Source organism: Trachurus trachurus, assembly GCF_905171665.1.
Source record: "Trachurus trachurus genome assembly, chromosome: 4".
NCBI classification, from domain to species: Eukaryota; Metazoa; Chordata; class Actinopteri; order Carangiformes; family Carangidae; genus Trachurus; species Trachurus trachurus.
The window spans coordinates 27,781,287-27,797,358 of NC_139898.1; the positions used below are offsets into that span (position 1 = coordinate 27,781,287).

The following is a 16,072-nucleotide window of genomic DNA, read 5'->3' on the forward strand; positions in this document are numbered from 1 at the left end:
CTTCCCCAACAGTTAATGAGTTTGACTGAATCTGTTGCTCACAATGACTAGGAAGTGGCCACATCCAGCGAACTGATGATGGATCTAAATGGTTTCAAATGCCTTGACAAGATGAGGAGATTGATAACAAAAAATACACATTTTTCATCATTTTACTTATCATTGTAATGTAAGAAGAGTGGAAATGTGCAGCTGCCTCTTTATTGCTGTCCAATTTCACATTTATTAAGATCCCTACACCCCTAAATAATAAAATAATTGGAAAACTTTTGCATTTTACAAGCCATGTATTAGATGTTAAAGTAGGGTTAGATGATGTTTTGTATCGAAGAATAAATTATGGTAACCCTTTAATTAACAGGCCGCTAATTACATGATAATTACATAATAATGACAAGAAATAGCAAGTAATTGCGTAGTAATGTCAAGAAACAGCCTAGAAATAACGGTCAATTTCATAGTAATGTCGTGTTTTCCATAAAAGCAAAAGATTACACATGCTCTTTGAATTTTTGGGGAAAAGGACAGTATTTTTCTCCACCAAGTCCTTGCAATTGACTGTTATTTCTGGGCTATTTCTACGCAATCAATCGTTATTTCTTGGCTATATTTCTCGACATTACTATGAAATTGGCGGTTATTTCTAGGCTATGTCTAGACATTATGACAGAATTACTTGTTATTTCTTGACATTATCACGTAATTAGCGGCCTGTAAATATGACTTAATTTTAAGCTAATAACCTTTACTGATAAACTTGAGTTGTTTTAAAATATTCTCTGTATTAAAGAAGATAAATACAATACATGAATAATGTTGTAGTTGGATGGTGGAAGAGCAGTTCTACCAAGCTCAGAATAAACTCTGGAGGATGAACCAGTTATTAGTCTTTGTGTAAAGTGGCTCAGTGGTCAAACTTACATAGAAGTTAGATATGAAGGCAGATGATCCAACTTCAGTCTGACGGGAAGTGACATAATAGCTCAGAATGACAGAGTCGAAGGTCTAGGTTAATAAGATTTTATTTTATTTTCCTCCAGTGTAGATGTCAGTAGATTTCAGAACTAGAGGTAGAAGTGTAACCTTCAAAATGTGATAATAAAGCAACATAAATATTTTTTCTCTGTTGTGTCTCAGAGCAATCGTGTGGCCAGAGATCACGCCCTGACAGACAGCGACACTGAGCAGCTCAGACAGCTGACTAACAGAGACCCTCTGTCAGAAATCACTGAGCAGGAGAAAGACTTCCTCTGGAGACACAGGTGACCTCCCACTTACAGTAACAAGACACTGTACTGTACAGTCTAAGCACCAGTTCATGTGCTATAGATTACACGGCATGGTATCTCACAATCACATGTAGCTGCTTGTATCTTTACATTGTTCTAATTGTATATTCCTGTAGGTTAACACCTCAGACATGAGATGCATTTTCATTCATTCATAACCTTTATTTAAACTCGGAGATATATTGAGGAGCAACCTCATTTACAATATAGCCGAGATGAAACACAGAACATATAAAGACAGAAGACAAAACAATTGAGCCATACATAAATATTCAGACATAACAAACATACATAAGCATAACTTGAATACATACGTGTAGTTAAAAGCAGGAGTAGTTAGAGGTAAAATTTATTCAACACTGGGTGGGATGTAACACGTGCCTCTGTCCTTCTCTTCCAGGCACTACTGCATGAACATCCCAGAGATCCTTCCCAAGATCCTTCTCGCTGTCAAGTGGAACTCCAGAGATGAAGTAGCACAGGTGCTGCCTGTTATATACACTCCTGTATATTTAAACTGTTTTCAATGAATGAGAAGTAACAGACTTAAAGAAAGAAACAAATCTCAGATGTTACACAAAATACTCTCAGATGTATTTTGAAAACGGAAAACAGAGAGAGAGATTTCTGGTTTTATGACCAAAATTTAAGAACAGTAAAGATTACTCCGTTGCTAATATCTTACAAAGTAATTTTCATAGATAGACAGATACTTTATTATCATTGCACATAAGATACAACAAAACTGAATTCTCCAGCAGTCTCATACAACAGCCCAAGGTTAAAATGGTCTAAAATATAAATATCTAAATTACATTAAAAAAAATCTGGAATATAAAAACACTTCTGTACATATAATAAATAAGTACAGACTCAGCTCTGTAATACAAAAGACATTTATAAGTAAGTATGTAAGTAAGTAAGAGGCCTTTATTGTCACTGCATTAAAATACAATGAAATTGCAACTGCCCATCACAGTGGTGGCATTCATATTCCAAAATGTATATGTCTACTTTAAATCTGTATTTAACAACCCTGAGTATTAATCTATATGTCTTGGTTTGTTTGTTTCCCAGATGTACTGTCTGTTGAAGGAGTGGCCGTCCATCCGTCCTGAGCAGGCCATGGAGCTGCTGGACTGTAACTACCCAGACCCCATGGTCAGACACTTCGCTGTTCGCTGCCTCGACAAATACCTGACTGATGACAAACTGTCCCAGTACCTGATCCAACTGGTGCAGGTGGGTTTAACACAGTTCAAGGGGGCTGATTGTACTGGGCTGAGTGTGGAGCACCTTCCTGTCCTCGGCTGCCAGTCTTTGGCCTTGTCCACACGAAAATGGAGCTTCACCCAAAACAATCTTTTTTTCTTGTTCGTTTTGGAAAAAAATCTGCGTAAACACGTTTCATCGTTTCAAGAAATATCTGTGTACACACGGATCCACTGAAAACGACTCAAAACGCTGTTGTACTCCAGGCCTGTGTGGAGCGTAAACACCAAAAAAAGAGAAGAAGATGGAAAGTTCCCCCGCTGTATTCAAACTCCAAACATTATAAGTAGATAAAATGTTGACTGGGAGTCGTGTCAGTGTAAATATGACGATCGGTGATGATTTAACGGGCATGATTCAGCCGCAGTGTCGGAGTTACGTTACGTCCACAGACTGTATATACGTCTAGCGGTGTGTCTCAGGTTACAGGTTAGAGCAGTGGGGGGTATGACATCATCGTTTCAGAGAAGATCTGTTGTGGGTGTCTACATGAAAACACTGGGGCGGCGTTTTCAGATTTTCCCTCTCAGTTTTCGCCCCCCCCCCCAAAAAAACACAATTTCTGTCTGGACGAAACGATTCATTAAATCCGTATCCGTCTGGCCCTGGTCTTTATCTGCTGGAGATCAGCTTCTGTTTGGCTCGTCCCCGTGTGTTGGAGACTTTCCAGTCTGTGATGTAGGACGGTGTCGGGTGAACAGAGACTGCAGGGCACTGAGACAAAGTGAGAAATGACTAATCTGAACCTCATCTCAGCTTCTCTCTCTTTCTCTCTTTCTCTCTCTCCTCTTCTTCTAGGTATTAAAATATGAGCAGTATCTTGACAATCCCCTGGCACGCTTCCTCCTCAAAAAGGCCCTGACCAATCAGAGGATAGGACATTTCTTCTTCTGGCATCTCAAGTGAGTCACAACCCACTGCTTTTTCTTTGTCGAAGTACTTTTCCTCTCTCTGTCTTTGCAGAAAACTGAAAACTGCACCTCTCTCTTTCTTCTGTGTGTGTGTGTGTGTGTGTGTCTTCCTCACAGGTCAGAAATGCACAACAAGACGGTGAGCCAGAGGTTCGGGCTGCTGTTGGAGGCGTACTGCAGGGCCTGTGGCATGTACCTCAAACACCTGAGCAGGCAGGTGGAGGCCATGGAGAAGCTCATAAACCTCACTGACATCCTGAAGCAGGAGAAGAAGGATGAGACGCAGAAGGTATCGAGGGGCGGCAACACACACACACACACACACACACACACAAACATGCACCTGCACATACGCACATAGGTACATATGATTTTCAGTGTCTTCGGTGGAACAAACTGTGATGTGATGAGATTTTGGCATTTTTCTGGATCATGCAAACAAGTGCCTTGAAATTTCTACTTGGTCTCTATTTATAGTCTCTACTCTATCTATAATATAATCTATTATAATCTGATGTCTGATGCTGCAGCTCCATAGACGTCATGTGGGCAGAGGAGCAGACTCCTCCTGCCGTGTTTGTTGATGCAACATGTCAGTGAGCTCACAGACCTCCCCTGTCTGTGCCGCTGTCACTTACGGTATCGAATACTAACGCACAAGTGGCGGCTGTGACTCCGCTCGCAATACGTACGCCCACGTATACAGTAATAACAGGGAGTTATTTATTGATGCTCACTATGATGTTTAAAATACATATCATCAGTGCTGTGGTGATGAATAAGGTTTCACAATCCAGCCAGGTTTCATTTTCATCACCAAATATTTATAAATTGCACGGTTATTATATTTGATTGTGTAACGTGTCATCTGTGTTACAGCGTTTCCTCTAGGGTTTTTTTAAGATGTGGCGGCAGGACCACACACACCACCTCCCGCGACACAAACACACACACACACACCAGAGCAATAAGAAAACACCTCAATTGAACGTCGGATTATTTGAGGTGCAGCGTGTAGTGAGAACGTCAGTGCTGGAGAGAGGAGATTATATAATAATATACTGTATATAATTATATTTTATTTATTTATTTAAAGGTTTAAAAATCAGGGACAATGCACATTAATACAAAACATTTTAATAAATGTAAACATGCCAGAATTAGCCAAAAGGCTATATAATAATAAAAAAATATAATAACCTCATTGACGTTGTTAATTGATAAACCGAGCACCGTCCAGCGGATCGAGACACTTGAGGAAGTTTACAAAGGAACGGTAACCAGTAGATTATTATTGTGCATCTGCTCTGACCTGATAATAAAGTGGTAGCGAGTCGCCACATCTACTGTAAATGTGAATAGCGGAAACCCTTGTGTTATGTTACTTATTTAAACAAGGTTTGGTTGTAGAAGATTTCTGTGTGGTTGTGTGAATGTGTGTGTGTACATTTATATGCACATGTGAACGGTATTGTGATCGTGTGCGTCTGTGTGTGTTTCTCTTGTGCAGGTCCAGATGCGGTTCCTCGTGGACCAGATGAAGAGACCGGACTACATGGACGCCCTGCAGAACTTCACCTCTCCCCTGAACCCGGCACATCAGCTGGGAAACCTGAGGTTAGAGACCATAGAGAATGAAGTGTTATGTGTGTGTGTGTGCGTGTGTATTCAGTGTTGTGTATATGCAGCAGTAAGGTTGGGAACATTAAATTGACATTGTTTAACTAATTTGTGCACAGGCTGGATGAATGCAGGATCATGTCATCAGCAAAGAGGCCGCTTTGGCTGAACTGGGAGAATCCTGACATCATGTCTGAGCTCCTGTTTCAGAACAACGAGATTATCTTCAAAAACGGAGACGGTAACACAGACACACAGACACACAGACACACATGACCTGTTAAAGGGGTAGTTCAACATTTTGGCAAATTGGCCCATTGCCATAATCCTTATAGTCATAGCAGTAGGTTCGTTACCTTTATTTGTCGGTGCAAACTATTTTTAGATCGGCAGAGCAGAGCCGCGAGCTGCTCAGAGCTACGCTATGGAGGCTAATGGGATTTCTTGGTTTTCCTCATCAAACTCAAAACGTTCTGTTATTATCTCATAGCGTGGTGAATGTGCAGGTCACAACTTGTCCACCAGAGCGTTTTGGAGTTGTTGGATTGTGTATTTGATGAGTTTGATGAGGGAAACCCAGAAATCCCATGAGCCTCTGTATCGTAGCTCTGAGCAGCTCACGGCTCTGCTCCGCCGTTCTAAAAATATCTTGCACCGACAATTAAAGGTAACAAACCTACTGCTAAGACTATAGGGATTATGGCAATGGGCCAATTTGCCAAAATGTTGAACTATCCCTTTAAACCTTCCTTTTATCTCTGCTACACTACGCATTATTCCTGAAATGTTTCCTGCCCTCTTTACAGACCTGTTAGAAATCAGCCTTCAGCCACAACTCCAAAAATATTGTGTCTAAAACAGATGTTATATAAATATGTCTTTACCCTTTACGACGTGATAAACGATAAACCTAAATACTGGAGAAAATGGGGAATCTTTCTGCAGAGTGTGGTCTTGTTCACTCGACATAAAGCCATAGTGGGATAAATAAACAGCATTAGAAGGGATTAAAGTGCAGCTCTAAGATGTAATTAAAAGCCAAGGCAAACAGATGTGCTCCGCTCTGAGATCCCCAGATAGTTTGTTCTGGATGTGAAAAAGCTAAAATCAGCATCACCATTGTATTTCACATTGTTAAGGAATATCTGAGATGAATCATTCAGTTATTCAAGGACAGTCAATACAGTGAATGAATACTACAACCATCACCGTTAACACACACTGACAGAGCTTCCTCACTCCTACTCCCTTATGTTAGTGTGAGAGACTCTTTAGCAGCGTTTGCACGGCAGCAACTGTTCACTCATTTGTGCCATAAAACTATAACGTGAAGCAGCATATTTCCCAGCTACAGCCTCAAACGGCGACACACAGACTGTAAATAACTCTGATTAGAGGCTACGGAGCTTCATCGTCGCTGCTTGAATCATTCCCACTGCTCCTTATGCTGTGTATGTGTCTGATCTGTCATTATCCCACGGTGTTATTAACTGTAACTCTGTGTGTGTGTGTGTGTGTGTGTGTGTGTTTGTGTTGTAGACTTGCGCCAGGATATGCTGACGTTGCAGATTATTAAAATCATGGAGAATATTTGGCAGAATCAGGGACTGGATTTACGGTATTTTCATCTCAGTCTATATTTGTCTTTCTGTCTGATCCGTTTCTACTTGAATTTCTTCACTCCCTCACTCATTTTGTTGTGTGTGTGTGTGTGTGTGTGTGTGTGTGTGTGTGTAGGATGCTTCCCTACGGCTGTCTGTCATTAGGAGACTGCGTGGGCCTCATTGAGGTGGTTCGCAGCTCCCACACCATCATGCAGATCCAGTGTAAAGGCGGCCTGAAGGGAGCTCTGCAGTTCAACTCAAACACTCTGCATCAGTGGCTCAAGGACAAGAACAAGGGCGAGATGTGAGCGCCTCCTCTCTTTCACTCTCTTTCTCTCCTCGTATGATTTTAACAGCATCCCTGCATCATTAGCAGCCCAGTGTGACAGAGATGAAACACAGTCCATTAGTAGAAAAGTGTCTGGAGTCTTGGATTATTTAGAGTTACATCAGTCTCCACTTCGGTTTAACTAATTTATCTCACAGTTTTTAAAATATTTACTTGTCGTTAATTTTACAGTATCGTCACTGCTCACTTGTTCTTCCTGTGCAGGTACGACTTGGCTGTAGATCTGTTCACCAGGTCCTGCGCTGGCTACTGTGTAGCTACATTTATCCTCGGGATAGGAGACAGGCACAACAGCAACATCATGGTCAAGGATGATGGACAGGTAATGTTTAATAACTACACAAACACGCACACACGATTCACACTCATTCTGCACATGCACTTTTTGTACGTATTTGTTTCCCCTTTACCCTGTAGAATCTGGTTTTAGATATTTCCATAAATGTTCAAAACTTCCTTGTTTTTTGTTTGTTTGTTATTTTCCAGCTCATATTTAAAAATAGAATAGGTGTGCTGGAAATATGTTAAATATCACTGAGCCACACCTCTCAACGTACACATTGTATGGACATAACCATGACAACAACAACACTGGGGCTGAATCTCGCCCGATAAATCATCATTGATCGTCATATTTGCTCCAACACGAATCCCAGTGACATTTAATCGACCTATAATGTTTGGAGTTTGAATACAGCGGGGGAACTTTCTGTCTTCTCTGGTTTTGGTGTTGATGTGTGGCAGCATTACAGTACAGCGCCATACACGCTATGTACGTCAGTGTTTTCAGTCGTTTTCAGTGAATCCGTGTGTCTACGCAGATATTTCTTGAAACGATGCCGTGTTTATGGGAAACTTTTCCAAAACGAACAAGAAAAAGATCGTTTTGGGTGAAGCTACGTTTTCATGGGGCCTCAGTGTGCCAATTTTCGGCAAAATTAGATAATAAAACAATAAAACTTGATTTACCGAAGCCTGCATTCATTAATTTATTAAAATTAACTTTTCCACTAGACAGAAAAGGTACAATCTTGACAAAAACAGTATGTAATCGAGCTCAAAACTGCCTGAAGTTGAGGTCTTAAAAACACAATGATTAGTTTTGAAAAAGTCTGGATTTTTTATTTAGAAGTAGAGCAAGCACCTTGTAGAAGTTTTACAGTAGAATAATATTATAAGACTCATGAGTGTTGTGCTCTCCTCCTGCAGCTGTTTCATATAGACTTTGGCCATTTCCTGGATCATAAGAAGAAGAAGTTTGGCTACAAGAGAGAGCGAGTGCCCTTCGTCCTGACACAAGACTTCCTCATCGTCATCAGCAAGGGATCACCGGAGTGCACAAAGACCAAAGAGTTTGAGAGGTGCTGCAGAATTTCACATCTTAACTTCTCTCATCATTGTTTCATTCACCTTTTTTTGTGTCATCAGATGTGTCTATTATCTCTGTTATGATCAGACTGGTGGTCAGCAACACTGGTTTTTCATTCTAGTGAAGAAGAGATCTGAATCTGTTAATCAGCTCGGTGCATTTGTGTCGCTTCACCTCCTTCAGTTGAGCAAGTTTCCACTCAGCTTACCCAAACAACACTCAAGCACAAGAACCTCTTTCAACACTCGGATAGTTACAAAAGACTTGTGGTGATTGGACAGCTTCCTTCCTGTCCTGTCAGCACGTCTTTACAAAAATTTGCATCGTGAGAAAATTTATTCTTGCGCCTATTTCAGCATTTTTTTTACTAATCAAGGCGAGGCAGGTTCTTGCTTTGTTTAAAAATGTCTTTAATCTCTTGTTGCTGCTGCTGTTAATTTTGCTTATTTGTTGATTATAGATCCCCATTAGTCACTGCCTCTTCCTGGGGTCCAGTCACAAAAGTAAAAAGAAAAAACTTAATCTTAATTTATCAAATAAATAAGGCATACACGTACATATAAATATACACATAGATGCTCAAATATTTAACAGATACAATATTAAAAAAAAAAAAAAAATTCATATAAAGAATGGTTTCTAAATAGGTATACAGAAGATGAGGTATACAAATAAATTGCTAAACATATGGGATATTATAAGTTGATATGAACATTTATGTAGTAGCTATATATGTTTTATATATTTTTATGGATATAGTATATATGTTAATTGATCTGGATATTTATGTAGTATACATACATAGATATGGATATTAATGTAGTAGATAGATACTATACACAGTATAAACCATGATGAGTGGAAAGGGGTGGGAATTTTTTTTTTTTAAAGTGCATACTTCTCCCTGCTCCTTTTTCGAACTTGTGCATATTATGATTTGATGATACTTATGTTTATTTTTATTTTTTTTATTTTATTTTATTTTTTCATTTTAGACAATGTTAGTTTGAAATAAATTAATTGATTTATTCATTCATTCATACTCTATTCAGAATCTGAATATACACATATACATAGATATAAATATACACTTAACATGCTCAAATATTTAACAAAGACAGTTATCCTGAACCGAGCAAGCCAGATGGAACATGCATCAATAAAGCAACAACAACCAGAAACAACTCACCAAACTAAACTTGAAAAGAAAAAAAGATAAAAAAAAACACAACTGTGACGTGAGCAAATATAAATAAATGCTTGTTCTGTCTCCAGGTTCCAGGAGATGTGCTATAAAGCGTACCTCGCCATCCGGCAGCATGCTAACCTCTTCATCAACCTGTTCTCCATGATGCTGGGCTCCGGGATGCCCGAGCTGCAGTCGTTCGATGACATCGCCTACATCAGGAAGACTCTGGCTCTGGAGAAGAGTGAGCAGGTACATGTACAGTACCAAGGCCTTTTCTCTGTAGCTGTGTTTCCATTACCCCTTTTTGGAAATGCTTAAAACCTAAATATCACAATAAAAAAAACGTAAACGGTAATGGAAACACCTTTGTTTCAAAAAAACGCTCAAATATCGCCAAAACATTTTTAGGTGGATTTTCAGACGTGTCGATATCAAAGTGCATCACAAAAGTTTTACACATCACTCCAGGTCTGATCAGATACGATCCCGTTGGGAATTTCTTCCATTTCCCAATGTTTTGAACATCCATCTTCCTTAAAATTGTGTCTCACAGGTCGTGATTTTATGGGATTATTTTAATAATAAATAAACAAATGCGTGAGGTTAATTTTTTCGTCTTTGAGGCGTGGTTTACGAAAGCCCAGAGCTGTTTATTGGGCGCTACGAATGTCTATCAAATGCGTCTGTACGTAGTTTATAGCCAATCGTATCAATCATACCTGATGACGTATGTAGAGCGACAGAAATCCAATGAGGGAAAAAATGCTAAACGTTACTCCTTTTTCAAAATAAACTTGCGGTCTAAACTACTTAAACCACTTTCTAATGCTGCATCGAAAGGTAAAGCATCTGCCGCCATGTTGGCTCGACAAGCTATCAACAAAGTGGCTTCGGTGTGTCGTCATCGTCTTGCAGCCCCCTCCCCCGTTCTGTGATTGGCTCCCTCGTTGAGGGAAAAATTTGGTCCATGGTTTCCAGGCTGACTTGCAGAGCAAATAAAATTGCACACAAGGCAGCATGGGTATACGCAGGCTACCTATCACTTTTATTTGGTGAAAATCTGTGATGGAAACACAGTTGATGTCTCTGTTCTGTTCTTATCCGTCCTTATTTCCATCTACTGATGAGTTTATGTTCTGTCACATACAGGAGGCGTTGGACTACTTCATGAAACAGATGAACGACGCTCACCATGGAGGATGGACCACTAAGATGGACTGGATATTCCACACAATCAGACAGCATGCACTAAACTGATCTCCTGCACACAAACAAAACAAAACAAACCCCAATCCCACCATGGAGTATTAACTTCTGTCCGCCGGGCGCAGCATTATTCTTTCAGTTCTGTTACAGCAGCGGACGCCACAAACGGCTCACTGACGACTGACGGTCTCCACTTGATGTTTCTTTTTTGTGTTTTTTTTACCATTTGTGTTTGTTTAAACAAGGTTCTCGTTCTCTTTACATCATCATACGTGATCACGGTGACGCTCTCACACTCCCCTCTGTGAGAGAGTTTCCCTGGTGAAGATGCTTCCTCCGTTTTTCTGTTTTTTTTTTTTTTTTTTGCCTGACTGACTGAATCATGGGTAACCAAGGAGATTTTACCCCCCCCGCCCAATCTGCTGCTCTCGGAGGAAAAACAAAACAAACACAAATTGGACTCGGATTCATCTGCCAAGCTGTAAATGTAGCCACAAAGGGGAGTTCACCTTTCTGCTGCTCCCTCTGCTGTAGTCGTGCTGCATCGAGGAAGAGGAAGAGGAGGAGGAGGAGGAGGAGGAGGAGGAAGAAGAGGAGGAGGTGCTTGGGAAAACTTTTGTTCTTTTTCAAACTCATCATCAATATCATCACTGCTGAGAAGAAGATGGCGGAGGCACAAGGAAACCGTCTGAATCACCTTGTTCACCTCAAGCTCTTTGCATCGTGCTCGTGCAGGATTTGCTGCTGCACAGTCTTCCACCGTCTCCGTGGTGACGTCGCCTCCTCTGAGCTGACCTGTTGTCAGTTTCCCACCTTGTTATCTACGTTTTTTTGTTTTGTGAGGAAATTTCAAAGCTCAAAAACTGCACTGCAGGAGAGAAAGAGTGTGTGAATGTGTGTGTGTGTGTTTTATTGCACAGCTCTGCAGTTTCCCATGGCCTCAATGAAGCAGCACTCCACACTTGGGAACGTTTATTGTTGTTGGTGCAGCTTTTTGACTCGTGCATAAACTTTCAGGGTGATGATGCCTCTCCATCAAAAGATAAAGAAAAAGAAGAAAAAGAAAAAAGCTGCAGCACTTAGAGATGTGGGAGTAATATACAGATTTATTATGATATGACTTTTTAAACGTATTTATGTATCTAGTTTCTTTCAGTCTCTACACAGGCAGGACTCTTGACTCTCCAGAAACACACACACACACACACACACCGTGGTTTCTGTAAATATGTTTGGAGTTTTTATTTTTATTTTTTTATTTTCGTGTGTGTGTTGAACTATTTGCAGCTTCTTCTGCGAAAAACAAAACAAAACCCACGAGCGCAACCACTTTCCCCCGTTCTCAGGACGACGAGGCGAGTTGTGCTCATGATGGTATATTCAGACTGCTGATTCTTTTTTTATTTTTTCGCTTTAGTCACTTTTTTCAGTTTCGACGTCCGCGTGTCGGTGGCCCCGGTTAGTGTCAGTGCGGCTCGTCGGCCGCTCTGCTGCTGCTGCTGAAGCAAAACGGCGAGAGTGAAAGTGCCGGTCTTGCTCACATTTTGGTGAATTAACGGGACCTGTTTTATTTTACGCCTCTGGAGCTGCCGTCCTGTCGGCGAGCAGAGGCACAGGGGAATGTCACGTCTTCCTGTTGATATAAAATGCCTTGGCGTCACAGCACAACAACCCCACAACCCTGCTGCACACTCTGCCTACGCAAACTGTAGTACACAAAACACGACAGCACCATCGACACGACAAGCATGGCAGTGTTTTATTCTGTTAATGCTCGATTTGATCCTCACTGTGTGTTATTTATGTTTCTAGTTCCCGTCGGGTCTTTGTTTAGCATGTGTCCCCCCCGCGATGAATGTGTTTAAGATGTCGACTTACGGACAAAGTGCATTGTGAACTTTTCGGTGGATATTTTATTATCCAGAACAACTTCCTCTGAGCCTATAACTCTGGCAGTATTTTTTGAGCCATGCCTTCTGCTGCCAGGCACAGTTAAAGCCATGCTCTGCACCTTTGTGTTAGAAAATAGTTTTTATAAAGCTTTCCCTGCGGTTTTTTATTCTTTTTTCTTCCATTATATCAAATGAAGTCACGGTGAAATGGTTATCAGTAAAACTTTATAATAAGTCCACACTATTAAGCATTGGTAGTTAAGCATTAAATACTGAATTCATAATTTATAACACATGAATACTCATTAGTATGTAGTTTATAAACAGAAATGTTTTACTCATAATTGATAAGCACTAACTGTATTTATAAACTACTAGTATTAGAGTATTCATGCGTTATAAATGAAGAATACAGTATTTATTGATGCTTAACTAATGCTTAATAGTGTGAACTTATTATAATGTGTTAATATATGCTGATATCTAAATGCACATGGAGGCAGCTGATCGTCACAGTCACTTTTCTTTGGATGAAGTTGTCGCTGGCTACACACGGTGGACAATCTGAGGCCAGAGTTTTGTTGTTTGTAATTCGAGGCTTGTTGCAAACTCTTATCCGTCCAAATAATCCTCAAGTCACTGTTGTGCCAGTGAGATTATTTTGCTGCAGACAGGGAAGTGTTTGAATTGTCTAGTCAGTGAGCTGAGATTGTCCTACTGTTTTTAAAATCGGTCTAAGATTTGAAGATTCGTCCAGTGTGAAGCCGGACTGAGACGATGAAACGTTTTACAGAGAGAGGAGGGATTTTGATGTCGTTGCCACAGCCTGAAAATGAACTTCTTCTTGTTGTTTCCCTGTCTTCAGATGTGTTTCTGGTGCAGAAGAACCATGAATGTCCTGGTTTCCCGTGTTGTTGCTCTGCTGAGGAGTGAATGTAGTTGTTGGACAGGAGAAGGTGCCTCCACAGTTAAGCCCACGTAACACTTTATAATAAGTAGACACTATTAAGCATTAGTTAAGCATTAAATACTGAATTCATCATTTATAACGCATGAATACTCATTAGTTTGTAGTTTATAAACACAGTTAAAAATGTTTTACTCATCATTGATAAGCACTAACTGTATTTATAAACTATATAGTAATGAGTATTCATGCGTTATAAATGAAAATTCAGTATTTATTAATGCTTAAAGGGACATTGTGTAACTTCTCCTGTTATCTATTCACGAAAATCGATTATTTCGTTCAAAAGTCTGTTTTTCATTAATCAGTAATCACCCCCCCCCCCCCCCCCCCCCCTCCCCATCGGCTCAGGTCGAGGTGGCGTCTGTGAAAAGTCACCGTGGTAACGCAGTGAGGAGGAATGGAGCGTTACACTGATGCTGCATTCACCTGCAGTCGGGCAGACGGCCGTCGGTAACAAACCAGATGTCATTTTAGTCACAGAAGCCGGTAAAACGTGGGTCAGGTAAACAATACCTGAATTGTTTTGCCTTGTGCTGACGGACCACTTGTTTACATAGAGGCTTGTTTATGCCGTTACGTGGAGCGGCTGTCGTCCGTCTGCTGTCTGCCCAATTTCAGGTGAATGCAGCATGAAAAATATGATTGAGTTGCGTGCGATATACAACCACAACGCTAGATGGGAGTAATTCCTACACAGTGTCCCTTTAACTAACGCTTAATAGTGTGTACTTACTGTATTATAAAGTGTTACCAAATTATCTTATCGTAGTAACCCGACAAATATGAAACTTCAGAGAGGAAAAATCTGCACTTTTGCCACTTCAGCTGTTATTGATTGTATATTGAAAAGCCAAAAGTTGTGGTCTGTTCTGGCGTGACGCACGTGTGGCGTCGTATTATTACTGCAGCATTGATAACTGAGCTAGAATGTATTTACCTGCTACGTATGACGAGGACCGAACCTGCACTTCATCTCTTTATGTTCTCGCATCAAATCGTGTGTTTTTCTCTGAACAGACAGATAGAGGGGACGACGTTACTGTACCATCTCTTGTTCACTAGTCCTTTGTGTTTTTTCTCAATGTGCCAAACCAGGCGACTGATGCAGCCTGTTGAAAGCCAACGCTGGAGTCACCTGATCCTGGAGACTTTGAAAATGATCAAAAAAAAAAAAAAAAAAAGGAAAAAGTCGGGGTATGCACTTATATTAAAAAAAAACTAAACATGTTCTCATTCAATACTGTTTGAAAAGGACTGAAAGACGAGAGAGTAGACTAGTGTGCATGTTTCTTCTCACGCAGCGTAATAACCAGTTTGATGACGTACAGTCGGCCTACACACGTTGAAGCAGCGTTCAGCAGTGAATTAATCCATGTACAGTTACAGTCTAACCTCTTTTTCTATGGTCGGCTTCATGTGTGACAAACCTGTAGCGTTGTTCTCTTTAATATCCTTTTTTTTTGCCATATACTGTATGATTGATAGTGTGTGTGAATGAGTGTGTGTGTGTATGTGTGTGTCCATTTGCATTAATTGTCTTTCTGTACAGGTTGCAGAGCTTCATTGGCTGGCCCCAATGAAAACCCACACTATCTATGTGTGTGTGTGAGTGTGTGTGTGTGTGAGTGAGACGACACTGAGCTGTTGCTGTGAAGTGTGAAGGTGTCTCTAAATGTTTTGTAAGCCTTTCTTTTTTTTTCCCACTGGCTGCTGCTTTGCCAGAGAAGAAGAAGAAAAAGACAAAAACAAACTTGTTTGAAGCTTTTGTGGAAAAGAAAAGAAAAAACAAAATAAGCTTCAGGATGAAGGAAACAGGAAAAGAAGGGAAACTTTTTTCATCCGTCACTTGTAAATGTTTTACTTGAAAAATGAATCAGAAAAACCACGGCTTTGCTGGTTTGGAGTTGATAGGGTGCAGTAGATATTTAGTATTGATTGTGAGTGTGTGTGTGTGTGTGTGTTGTGCTGTTAATAAGCAGCAGAGGTTGAAACGTGTGTGTGTGTGCGTGTACAGGCTGTTTGTTTGATACAGGTAGTGAATGTTATTGATCCTACAGTTCAGAGTTGAGGATGATGGATTTATCGTATTTAAATATCTCCTGAACTGAATGAAGCGACTTTGACGGTCGAGCTGAACTGAAAAAGTCCACATTTCTTTATTTCTAAAGATCAGGTGCAGCGAAGCGAAGAACTGTGATGAAGAGTTTGATTCAATCAATCATCTTTGCCTTTTTTTTTTTTTTTTTAATCATTTTTTTAGCCTCAGAGTCAAGTGAACAAACGAGGCCCAGCAGGCAAACTGTTTCTTCCTGCAATAATCGTTGCACTCGTACTTTTCCCTCCCTCAAGCGACACAAAAGAAAAAGCTTTGACAGCACCTGTTCTTTATCTCCGCTGCTCG

At 40.4% G+C, this 16,072-nt stretch overlaps 1 protein-coding gene across 1 annotated transcript in view; it reads left to right on the forward strand.

Moving 5' to 3' along the window:
- Positions 1-11,170, forward strand: part of LOC310985278 (phosphatidylinositol 4,5-bisphosphate 3-kinase catalytic subunit alpha isoform-like) — a 29,663-nt gene extending 18,493 nt beyond the window's left edge. Inside the window, exons 14-26 of the mRNA XM_083970835.1 lie at positions 1,138-1,262; positions 1,690-1,771; positions 2,367-2,531; positions 3,360-3,463; positions 3,590-3,761; positions 4,983-5,089; positions 5,212-5,333; positions 6,632-6,710; positions 6,830-7,000; positions 7,250-7,367; positions 8,255-8,406; positions 9,690-9,852; positions 10,753-11,170. Of these exons, the coding sequence (XP_083826961.1) occupies positions 1,138-1,262; positions 1,690-1,771; positions 2,367-2,531; positions 3,360-3,463; positions 3,590-3,761; positions 4,983-5,089; positions 5,212-5,333; positions 6,632-6,710; positions 6,830-7,000; positions 7,250-7,367; positions 8,255-8,406; positions 9,690-9,852; positions 10,753-10,860 (1,668 nt within the window). The 3' untranslated portion in view covers positions 10,861-11,170. The remainder of the gene's footprint in view (positions 1-1,137; positions 1,263-1,689; positions 1,772-2,366; positions 2,532-3,359; positions 3,464-3,589; positions 3,762-4,982; positions 5,090-5,211; positions 5,334-6,631; positions 6,711-6,829; positions 7,001-7,249; positions 7,368-8,254; positions 8,407-9,689; positions 9,853-10,752) is intronic.
- The last annotated feature ends 4,902 nt before the right edge of the window (positions 11,171-16,072 follow it).